At 40.9% G+C, this 12,147-nt stretch overlaps 1 protein-coding gene across 2 annotated transcripts in view; it reads left to right on the forward strand.

The window, feature by feature from the left end:
- Positions 1-12,147, forward strand: part of cpamd8 (C3 and PZP like alpha-2-macroglobulin domain containing 8) — a 44,251-nt gene that overhangs the window by 6,639 nt on the left and 25,465 nt on the right. Inside the window, exons 4-21 of one of the 2 annotated variants that reach the window (XM_075485254.1) lie at positions 262-427; positions 725-777; positions 1,306-1,323; positions 1,985-2,039; positions 2,237-2,350; positions 2,737-2,821; positions 2,966-3,074; positions 3,313-3,540; positions 3,711-3,881; positions 3,985-4,113; positions 4,261-4,459; positions 4,809-4,975; positions 5,844-5,993; positions 6,196-6,357; positions 6,470-6,612; positions 7,633-7,695; positions 8,572-8,803; positions 10,697-10,850. In XM_075485254.1, coding sequence (XP_075341369.1) covers positions 262-427; positions 725-777; positions 1,306-1,323; positions 1,985-2,039; positions 2,237-2,350; positions 2,737-2,821; positions 2,966-3,074; positions 3,313-3,540; positions 3,711-3,881; positions 3,985-4,113; positions 4,261-4,459; positions 4,809-4,975; positions 5,844-5,993; positions 6,196-6,357; positions 6,470-6,612; positions 7,633-7,695; positions 8,572-8,803; positions 10,697-10,850 — 2,398 coding nt within the window. Of the gene's footprint in view, positions 1-261; positions 428-724; positions 778-1,305; positions 1,324-1,984; positions 2,040-2,236; positions 2,351-2,736; positions 2,822-2,965; positions 3,075-3,312; positions 3,541-3,710; positions 3,882-3,984; positions 4,114-4,260; positions 4,460-4,799; positions 4,976-5,843; positions 5,994-6,195; positions 6,358-6,469; positions 6,613-7,632; positions 7,696-8,571; positions 8,804-10,696; positions 10,851-12,147 lie in introns of both variants that reach the window. The other variant, XM_075485253.1, reaches the window with a different exon arrangement.

Below are 12,147 nucleotides of genomic sequence, written 5' to 3' on the forward strand. Positions count from 1 at the left end.
AGTAGTATGCACGACAACTTGATTCTTTGCCTCTGTCTCTCCAACACCCCCCACCAGTAATCTCCACCCTCATTATTGTAAATACTGTCATGTCTAGTGTACTCTGTTATTCTTCCTGTGGTATTTTGATTTTGTTGTTTTTGTTGAGCAGCCTTGAGTCAACATTTCAGTCTTTGTTTACTTTTTTTTTCTTTTTTTTTTTCTTGACCCAGCCCATTCTGTATTGACTTTTCTTTCATGCATGTGTGCGTATGCCACCAGGTTCCCTCTGGGCTAAGGGGTCAGGCCCATCTAAAGGTCTGGGGGAACCGTCACCTCACAGAGGGAGGTTACATTTTCCACAACTACACCACTGTCACTGTGGAGAGCAAGGGCACAGCTGTCTTCATCCAGACTGACAAACCCATCTACAAACCCAAACAAAAAGGTTCCCTCATTGTGCAGTTGGTAGTTAATCGGTTAATCACGGAAATGCAGAGAATTATTTGCTTAGTCTGGGTTTGAGCTTGCAGACCAATACACATATGCTTTGATATGTGATCTTGATAGATATTATAGTGCAGCATTTCAGTCCATCAAATGAATGCAGTTACTTTTTATCTTATGTTGCAGTGATGTTTTTTATTTAATCAATATTATTGTTCTTTAGCATTATGGTTTTAATGAGAAAAGGATTATGGTCAGCTTTACTTTCTTTACAATGTTGTTTCTTTTTTGTCCTCAGTGCTCATCAATGTTTACACAGTCACACCTGACATGAGGCCAGTGAATGAAAAGGTAATTCTAAATTGAATTCATGTGTAAGTCATTAATGCTGCATCCCCCTCTGTAATTGATAGTGAAACAAGTCATTTTATCTGTAGTTTGGATGGCAGAAAATACATATGTTGAATGTTCAGCAGTTATATTTACTGGTATATTTAAATGTCTTTGCCATAATATTTGATATGAACATACTTTTTGAACTTTAATGCGTAGAGTGAAGATTTATATTCTACCCTGAGTGCACAGAAATGTACAGTCATCTATTTACAGAGGTGAAGTTGTAGTAATTTCTCCTGGAATGTTTGCAGTGGCTCCAAATATACAGTGTAACTGTGCGGACATAGTTCATTGATGTTTACAGCTATAAAAGTGTGTTGCAGGTAAATGTCGGTACTCACTTTAGCAGATAGGTGATTGTTAGAAAAGCAAAGAGTGGGTTGATGCGTTCGGATGAAGCCAAGGATCCTCTGCTGGCTTCATAGTTTTGATCTCATTCATGAAGTATTGTACTTATCTTTCTCTTTTTCTAATTTTTTGCAGATTGAAGCATATATTTTGGTGAGTAGAGACTGGCGGGACCACCCAGGGTTGGCAGAGCCACGTCCATGAGGGGACAGTGGCAATTTTAATTCCCAGCCTGTTTGGAGATTACAGAGCAGAAGTCAGGGCAGCTCACCTAGATAACAGGGTGCTCCTAGGAATAGTATAAGGATAAACAACATGAAAGGAATCTTCTCTTCTCTTCTCATCAGTCCCTCTGCAACCCTATACATGCTGTCATCCCTCTCTCATTCTTGCTGACCTTTATGCTCATTTATTGTTTCTCTTCCTTGATCTTCTTAGATCTCTAGGCGTTCGTGAGGAAAATAACAAGCTTCTGTTTCATAAGTAGCTTAGGGCAACCTGTATGTAATGAAAAGTTAGCAACAACAACAGAAAAGCTTTTTAGATTAAGCATACGTGTTACACGAGGAGGTCTTTTGCCAGTGGTCATAATCCATTTATCAGGCTAATGTTAAATTTGAGGACTCTTATGCACAATTCCCCATTTACAATATGTGACAGTGTCAGCTTGAATAGGATCCAGCCTTTTTAGATCCCATGCGGGATAAAGTAGGTTTAGAGGATGGATAGAATATATGACTATGCCACTATGTAACAGTGATAACATACAATGAACAACTAAAGGGGTTTGTAATTTCTTAAACTGATCTTACAGGATCCAAGAGGATCCAGGATGGTACAGTGGGAGGAGCTTAAATATGTCTGCTGTGGTAAGCCACATCTCCTGTAATGTATTCATGTCATCATTGCGTGGGCTTAGCATTTAATGCAGTGTTTCAATAATTGGAAAATGATGAAGTAACCATTGTAACTGTCAGATAATGAGTGTACAGTACATTGCACTCAGTATTTGGTAATCAGTATGAGGCATCTATTGACTGTGTTAACTCAATTTTCTCTCTCTTAGGTATTGTGAACATGAGTTTCCCGCTGTCTGACCAGCCTGTGTTTGGAGAGTGGTTTATCTTTGTGGAGGTGCAGGGCCACACCTACAACAAGTCGTTTGAAGTGCAGAAATATGGTGAGCGCCTATATAGATAGAGAGATGAAGCTATTAGCGTAACAGTTAAAGGTGCTGTTCATTGACAGTACTCTGTTTTTAATGTGTTTTTAACTTGTAGGTTCTTTAAATCGCCTTGTGGTTCAGTGGTTAGTGTTTGTTTTTCTCTTATCTGTGTTACAAGCCCTGTTATCCATCTTTAAATCTATCATTGTTAAGATATCTTTCAGTTGAGCAGAGAGGCGATTCAGAGTTAATTATAGGGTATTTTTAGGGAACACTTAAAAACAATATGATGATATATCATTGATTACCAACACGGTGAAGGCCAGTGATATGGAGTATGGGATGGGATATACTGTAATACATTAAAAAAGAAGGAATATATTCTGTTGCTTGTCTCACAGTGATGCCCAAGTTTGAGTTGGTGATTGATCCACCCCGTTACATCCGTGATCTCAACTCATGCGAGCAAGCAACTGTCACAGCCAGGTGGGTCACATAAAATGCAATATTGTGGCATAATAACACAGAAAAACCTCAATGCTGTCTTTGGTCGGGACTTTGTTTTGTTGTATCTGCAATAAAAATGAATATGATCTCAATGTTAGACCCTGACATGTCAACAATTTACAGGTATACGTTTGGGAAGCCAGTGATGGGGAAGTTGACTGTGAACATGACCGTAAATGGCGTCGGCTACTACCGCCATGAGATGGGCCATCCTGTACTCAAAACTTTGGAGGTCAGTGTTTTTTTTATTTATTTTTTTTAACACAGAGTCAACGGGTATCTTGACTCAGAATATTCAGCATTCATGAGATACTTCTAAGCATAATCAGAAGTAAGATTTTTGATTGATTCTTTATCCCTTTAATCCTAATTGTCATGCAGAATTCCTCAAATATTGTTGTTCTTCTAAGCCTTGCCAGGAGAATTACACCCGTCTAACTGTGCCTGAATATTTTTCTTGGGTTTTTCAGCTTAAAGGCTCCGCAAATTTCAGTCTTTGTGTCAAGGAGATGATGCCACTGGATGTGGCTGATCATTTCAGGGGAACGGTTAGCATTTGGGCATCAGTGACCAGCACCGACGGAAGCAGGCAAACCACATTTGATGATTCCACACCTGTTCACAAACAGCTCATTGACATCAAATACTCAAAAGACACACGTAAACAGTTCAAGCCTGGTCTGCCTTATAAAGGGAAGGTGAGACTACAGATATTACTTCTCTACTGTGTGGAAACACAGAAAAGTGTTTTCATGCTTAAGAGCATCTTTTTGATATTTATAATTTGGTTACTAACAATAAATTAGGCTGTGTCTCACTATTAACATTGCTGATTGACCCTGTTGTTGGTTCATTCTCTGCCCTTTAGATTGAGGTTACCTATCCCGATGGGAGCCCAGCTGACGGGGTGAGGGTACGTGTTAAGGCAGAGCTGACTCCAAAGGACAACGTCTACACCAGTGAGCTGATCTCCAAGGATGGCCAAGCCACCTTTGAGATCCCCTCCATCCCTACAGCTGCTCAGTATGTCTGGCTTGAGGTCAGTGGATGAGTAACAGTAGTTTCTGTTTGTTTTATGTGAATAACAGATTTGAAGTCAAATCAGTGAAATTTTAGAATGTGTTGTTTTTGCTCTCGAGTAGACCAAAGTGACATCCATTGACGGTAGATCAGTGGGAGACCAGTACTTGCCAAGCTACTTGTCCATTAGTAGCTGGTACTCTCCAAGTAGGTGTCACATCCAGATCCAGAGCCCAAGCACCCCTCTTACGGTTTGTGATTGTTTCTTTGGCCTAAATTTGGAAATTTGAATCATGCTGCATTATCTCTTGCATTTTGGATCATTTAAAAAGGCATCACAAGTTCAGATTATACTACATATAGTCTTGAACTCATTTGTATGTTTTTGTCTTGCATAGGTTGGCCAAGAGGCTGAAGTGGCCCTCAAATCTACTTGCCCCTGTAACTTCACCCTGCACTATGAGGTGGCATCCAGGGGAAACATTGTCCTGTCAGGCAAACAACCAGCCAACTCGACGGCTTCACACCGAGGAAAAAGGGCTACAATCACCTTTGATAAGAATATCCACACTACCCACCTCCCTCCCTCTGCCTTGGGTAAGTATGTGGATAGATCTCTTGTTATTATAGCCACAAACTTTGTCTAGTGGATTTTAAAAGAAAACAGATGCGCAGAAAAGCCTTTGCTAAACCTACTCTTTGGTTTCATAGTCGTCAGCAGACCAGCACATCCCTGAAGCATCAAACAGCCATCCTTTGATGTGACACTGCTTTCCTTTCTGTAGGTTCTGTACAGTGTTCTGGTGTCTTTAGTAGCCTTCAGTAGGACCAGAGCACCAGAAAGTCTTCATGAAGAGTGTGTCACCCCTGTCACCTTCCTCTCTCTCTCTCTCTCTCTCTCTCTCTCTCTCTCTCTCTCTCTCTCTCTCTCTGCCAGGTGCTGCAGGCTCTTCCTCCCAGGCCGAGATGGACAGCTGTGTGTCTTATCTACGTTTTCCTGTTCGTCATAGCATGGCGCCCCTCAGCCGCCTACTGGTCTACTACGTGAGGGAAAACGGCGAGGGAGTCACAGACAGTCTGCAGATCTCTGTTCAGCCCGAGTTTGAGAACCAGGTCCATAAATCTAATGGTTGTTTTTTTGTCTTGTTTTCATTGAATCTGTCCAGAAAAAATATCGGTAAGCACATTTAGATGTCAGGGTTGTTGCTGTGTTTGAAGCCTTGAACACATTTACGTTACTGCTTAAAGAGTTTTATTTCTGTTAGAAAAAAGTATTTATTAAAATCCGGAGAAAGGGTGGACTCTCTGTATACATTTTGGAGCTGAGCCTAAGTATCCATTCACCAGCCATTACACCACAGTGTAATGGCTGTAAACAAACAGCTGTGTTGGCCTGAGAGCGCTCCCCAGTTCCTGCCTGAATTAGGTGGAGTTAACTCCCTGAAGTATTTACAGCTCTCTGGTATGCCCTTACAACACTGTGTATATGTGTGTGTGTGTGTGAATGTCTGTGGAGGGGGTTGTGTGGGCAGGATGAGACAGCGACCACGCAGGCCGCAGGCAGATAAGTGGGGTCATGACAGGAGAGGATGACAGGTTACAGAATGGTGAAAGGAGGGCAGCGGAACCGATTAATGGGGCTAATTTGTGACTGTGTGCTGGTGAAAAATAGTGTTGATGTGTGAAAGCTAATGGCTGACTCTCACCATCCCTCCCTCTTTTAAAGGCTGCAGTTTTTCCCACTCTCTGTAATGTTTGTTTTCCACCGAATCTTTCTACTTAAAACTATTAGATTGATGATCCTCCAGATGACAGCCAAATTGCCACTTGGCATCTGTCAGCCAACACTGCCAGCTAGCGCAGTCAAATAACTGAAACTTTGTTTGGTAAAACACTCATTTGCAACAGTTTGTACATAAAATGGGGGATGAATTTGCTGATATTTGAATGTATTATCTTTTGAATATGATGTTGTGTGCAGGTGTCTGTTTCTCTGTCATCGAATGAGTCCATGCCAGGGGACCCAATGACCCTGCATGTCCGGGCTGAGAGGGGCTCCTGTGTTTGTGTGGCCACTGTGGACAAGAGTCTTTACCTGTTAAAGCCTGGGTTTCAGCTCAGTCCTGACAAGGTTGTTGATATTTGTAGTTTATTTAACATTTATACTGTTGAATGAATTAAAGCGTTCTGTAGCTTTAAGTGTAGATGACCAATGACTGATTTAAATGACTTTACTTTTATTAATGGCCTCTCAACAGATCTTTGACTGATCTAAGTTGAATTTGTGTGAATTATCGTGTTTGTGTTTACATCAATGTCTTTTGACTGTGCAGGTGTTTAAAGAGCTGGCAGAATTTGATGTTTCAGATGTCTTTGGCATTCCAAAAGACGACGGACACTTCTGGTGGCCTGGACTGTCATCAAAGAGACGCAGACGGTCCTCTGTGTTCCCATGGCACTGGGACATCACTAAGGATGCCCGCTTTGCTTTCACAGTGAGAACACAAACTTAATTAAACACCCCACAACAATGTTACAGGGATAAAAAATATATATATTTTTGCCTTAGAGTGTATGTGTGTTTATTTCTCTGTATGTTTAATACAGGAAACAGGGTTGGTGGTGATGACAGATATGGTGAGTTTAAACCACCGACAGAGCGGAGGCATGTACACAGATGAGGCTGTTCCTGCCTTTCAGCCACACACCTCCACCTTAGTGGCTGCCATGTACTCCCACCCCACAACCAGGTAGACAACCTGCTATAGAGATGTTAGAGGTGGTCTCTGGGCATTAGTGATGTGTGGGTTTTTAAATGTAAAAGAAAATATTGTGGTTTTGGGGCAGGTCACGGTTTGAAAAGGGAAAAAGGAGCATTACATCAAAGTCGATAGCTTACAAAGATGGTTTCCTCAAAAGCCTGTTATAACCAGCTCACTTAAGTGAAAGATACTTTTTCTTTTTTATCCAATAAAGAAAGGATTGTGATGACACACCCGGATTTTCTGGAAATCAGTTTCCTTGTGGAGTTTTCTTCGTCGCAAAATTGAAAGTCTGAGTTGCCAATGAAAGTAGCATCAAAACGCCTAAGATGCAAATCACCAGTGTGATTTACTAAAAATTCTTATGCCAAATTATTTTGTCTTTTTCTAACATATTTGAATGTACTAATAGAAATTGCAGAGAAAAGGTTAGAACAATCTAGAGATTACAACAAAGCTAAACAGGGAGCAAGTGGGAGCGTATATTTAGCTTCTGAGCACCGTGCATTTATGGGCTCTTTAATGTATTCAACTAAATACATGTCTGAGTAGGTTGATTTAAAATAGTGCTCTTGAATGCAGCACTTACCCCACTCTACTTAATGTTAGATGGAAGAAAACAAGTCGCTACTATTGAGGAAATTTTACTGTGATTCTTTACTGAATCACACACAGTAATATAAGCATGTGCGTTACTGAAAACAATACATTTTGCAGCAGGCCCATAAGAAAGCAATTATTACTTCAAGATCCCAAAATTGTATCCCATTACTTTATTGTTTTTGTCATCCTTGGGTTGAATAAGGTCTCTGGCATGAGTAAAAACGTGACAAAAGAAACTTTCTTTTGTTTGCATGTGTTTTAGGCCTGCATTCCTCAGTGCCCTAAATGTGTCTAATTCTAGTGATGAACACATGATGTGACTTAAAGTATGTCAGTAGGGTTTTTTAGATAATGCATTTTCCAATTGTACTGCTATCCTGATGTCTGCTTGTGTTTTGGTTATAGAGCAGAGAAGCGGAAACGCACATTTTTCCCCGAGACATGGGTATGGCACTGCCTCAACGTCAGGTATTTAAATCATTTGTAGAAGCACTTTTCTTGCTTGTGTGTACATAGCTGTTGGCTAGATATCTTCTCATGTGAATTAGTCTCAAACGAAAGCATCAAGAGGATAAAATCACAACAGGAAGAGAAGTACAGTGAAGAGCATGAGGTAGGCAGGCAGAAGATGAAAGACGACAGCTGAAGTGTAAGAAGAATTATGAAACAAGGGTAAAATAGTGATTATGAGAGGATGGACGTTTGGATTTAAGAGAGGAAAGGTGCGAGGCAACACCGCATGAGAAAAAGACGGTATTCCATCATGTAGCAGCATCCAGCATTTCTCCCTCTGGCTGTGAAGCGGCCTTATTTATTCTTGGAACGGACTCATACTTTCTCAAGAGCTCCCTCCACTCATTTTCAGCCAATATAAATAAATTGCCCATAGATTTCCATATGCTGGATTTCTTTGGATGGGGCTTCAGCTCTCCCTAATTTCCTGTGAAGTCCAAAGCTCTGATTTTTCTTGAAACTCTTTTAAAGTGAATATTGGGCAACTTTGACAAAAGGAAGGGCGTAATGCACATTTTGAAGTTTATTATGGCCCGTGACTCATGCCAAGACCAATATAAAGTATTTGCTGCCAAGAATGACCTCAGGGGAACAGATTGGGTCAACACCTGTCTGCCCCTAACACCTATCCATTTTTGTTTGCTGTAGTTACATAGGGGCAGATGTTAAGACAGGTGTTAGCAACATAAAAACAATCTTCTTGTCTTTCTAGAAAGGTGACTTTTTATTGCTCGTTTTAAAATGCAACCACGAAACGTAGCTGAAAACTTTTAAAGTCACTGTCCGGCATATTTTGCGACTCAAATTACATCTGATTGTGTCACCTGACAGCGCTGAAACTGGGGAAGCTGACCTGCAGCTGGACGTGCCCGATTCAATCACCACGTGGGTTGCAGAAGCTGTTGGCTTGTCTGAAGACAAGGGGCTGGGTTTAGCAAAGAGGGCGGAGCTTCGTACCTTCAAGTCCTTCTTTGTTGACTTTACGCTGCCCTACAGCTTAATCAGAGGGGAGCAGACCAAAGTTCCCCTCACTGTCTACAACTACCTACCCACCTGTTCTGAGGTAAGATTATGGATGAAAGGAAGCAAGCAATTCCATAGCAAATGTGCAATAATAATACTGATGAGCGGTTGTCTTCATAAACAAAATTTACACAACACTGAATCGTGTACCTGAAGATGGCAGGAGTATTATTTCACTGAGTTCAGTTCAAGGGCTTGGCTTGTGTTTTTGGTGGGTTATGAATTGAAATTGTAGAGTGGCTCAGGAAGCATGAGACATCATTTTCACACATAGTTTGGCCACCAAAGAGTCCAATTCTGAACCACAGTGACAATTTTTTGGATCTTCTGGAAAATACTTTATGTGGTCAAACCTTCCCATTGTTTATACAAGATCTCGGTGAAAATTGAGTGCAACTGTGGTCAGAAAGAATATTGTGACATTACATGTGCTTATCCATATGATGCCATGGTGAATGCATGATGTTTCCTAAGGTGAAGGTGGTCCAAACAAAGTACTGTCTGTTTTTTTTTTTGTTTTTTTAAGGGGGGATGTCATTTATTAGTGAAGGACAAGTTATCTATTTTCAGCTACACGTTGCCAAGGAGGCCATGAACACATCAGTAAACGTTGGACCACAATTATATGTCTTCCACAAAAATGTATGTGGCGAGGTTTTGTACTCCGCATCACTGTGGCATTCATAACTGTCAAGTGAACAAAATCAACCTGGAATTTCTTGTTTATCCGAAGACAAACATTCAGTCTATATCTCACCAAAGTCATGAATGGAATTTAAACAATTTGGGTTTATGAGTGAACAAACTACGGCATTCAAAAATAAAAGCAAATATCAAGTCTCAGCACTTTGAATTTCTGTGTGAACATGAGCTGAGTTCAAATCCCTAAATGTCTGTCTGAGAAGATGAATGAGATACTATGATAACTATGATCAAATCCAAGATTTTGTACTGTGGAGGATTTATGGGAGAATACTCCATAAGAAAACACAAGGTCCTCCACTTTAAAGAGGCAAGAAATGGATGCCATGTTTACAGACTTGGACAACAAAGCATTTTGTTTGGACAGAATTATAATAGTTAGTACATAAAATCCATAATCTTACTAAACTTTATAATTGAGAGAGTTTAAAAGAAGGTCTGAGTGTTTTAATGTGAAGACTACAGATCAAAGAGAAGCATAGAGTATCTTCCAGGTGCTAGAGACACATTAACAAACATATGATGTAAACCAATGGTGATCTTTGGGCTTTTTGTAATTTCTGCATTTAGCAGAACTGAGATAGTGTCAACATTGCAATAAGCAAGTGAAGGATTCTTATGGAAAGTAGATTGGCTCAGGTGGGGCCAGTGGTACAGATGTGTTGGAAATTTCAAAGGAAGTGTAGGTCTGTAATGTCAAGATGTGATATTAGCTCAGAAGTATGTTTCAGCACTCGCTTTGAAGAGCCCTCCAAGCTCAATCCTGGCCTTAAATGGGTCCATCCTGCACGCCATACAGATGACATCATGATGTTTGCAGATGAGCCTGTTAAATGGCCTGTGCGTGTGCTGCCCTGATGTCATGTTTGGTGAATATGCAAACCAGAATAGCCCTCCCTTTGATGTCCACCCCAGCAACATGTGATTCCTATATTTTCTGCTCAGTTATTTATGACTTGTGGCATGCAGATAAAGAACAGTTAAAAGATTCCTCTGCATTACTGAGCCTTGTGAAAATTGGACGATGAGTGGAACTTAATCCTTCAGGGAGCCCGAGAAGCATGAGTCAGGCAGCATGGAAAATTCGCAATGTGACTTAAAAATTCTCCCTCGCTTTCAGAGCTTTGAGGAAACACGCTATATGAGGGCCTAGCAGATATGATGTCATTGTAGGCTGTCAGAGGAGATCATTTGCCGCTGATTTGTGTCTTCCTCTCCTCTCCTTTCACAGGTTCATGTAAAAGTGTCAGTTCCAAAGGGCATCAAGTTTATTGGCCATCCTGGAAAGCACCACCTTACCAGAAAGAAGTGTGTTGCTCCTGGAGAGGCTACTCCTACATCCATTGTGTTGTCTTTCTCCGAACTGGGACCTGTAAACATCACAGGTAGCCTCAGAGGGCAGTCTACTGGAGTCTGACTTTAACTATCTGAGTCTTTAATGTGTTTATCAACCACATCAATTCATATTTTGTGTTAATATTGAGACACTTATACTGGAGTTATAGGGCAAAGTAAGGTCAATTGGTCAGGCCACTTGTCACCTTTAGCAAAAGATGACAAAAGATTTATCTGGACTATTTTAAGTTTTGGAGTTTTTGTCACATTTTTACAGAGAAACAGGTCAGCGTTTTCTGTAAGAAAAGGATTTGATAGTTATGTAAACAAGGCAGATTAGATCGTGCTGCATCATGGAAATAGCGTTATTTGAATTCCTAAGTGGTGTAGCTCCTCAAAACAATAATAGCTTTTCGCCAGGACGTAGCTCCCCTCAGTATGATGCCTCACAAAAGGCAAGTCTTTGACTTAGTAGGGCTCTGCTGGCCAAGCAGCCGAGCTGTGTGTGATCTGGTCACCCACCAAGGTTACAAACAGTCCCCTCCCGAGCGCATGTGCAAACAAAGCAGGCCAGCAGTGGGGGAGTAACCAGAGCTGCGCTGTGACATTCAGTGGCATGTTGATGAGTTTGCAGGTCAGTGGCGGTCAATGGGCCCCCCATGGCCCCACTCATAGTTCCCTGGCCCCTTGTGTTTCCTTCTCACTACACACACACAAAGAGACACCACTGGCACAAGGCCACATTTCCAATGTACTCCCCATCAAGAGAACTGGGTGTTCTTCCACAGACATGTTTGCCCTGTGTAATGTATGTTAATGTCTACAGATTGCATTAGGTACATAGCCTACTGAAGATCTAACAGTAGATATATTTGACACCTCAAGCGCACATTTGACAAGATTAATATCAATATTGTTTTAATATGATATTGTTGTTACATGTTTAAAAGTCCAATTCCATAGAAAGCTGGGTTGCTTTATAAAATGTAAATAAGAACAGAACGTGGTAATTTGCAGATTTCATAAAAGAACAGACCATCAAATGTTGAAAAGGAGACATTTTACTGTTTCATGAAAAATGTTCCTCAACACAAAGTGAAAAACTATACTGTGTTTTTAGACTAATCGAAATTGGAAAATATTTTCGGAAATCACCAGCACTCAATTCAAAAGCCTGCATCTCTGATGGTATGGGGTGTGCATTAGCATTAAACTGGCAACTTGCACATCTGGAAATGCACCATCGGTGCTGGAAATTATATAGAATGAACAACAGCTTGGGTTTGTAGGGTCCAGATGCTGAATCGTCCCAGGACACCCAGGACTGTTTAGCAGCTTGAATCCTAT

This window comes from Odontesthes bonariensis, chromosome 15 (assembly GCF_027942865.1).
Source record: "Odontesthes bonariensis isolate fOdoBon6 chromosome 15, fOdoBon6.hap1, whole genome shotgun sequence".
NCBI classification, from domain to species: domain Eukaryota; kingdom Metazoa; phylum Chordata; class Actinopteri; order Atheriniformes; family Atherinopsidae; genus Odontesthes; species Odontesthes bonariensis.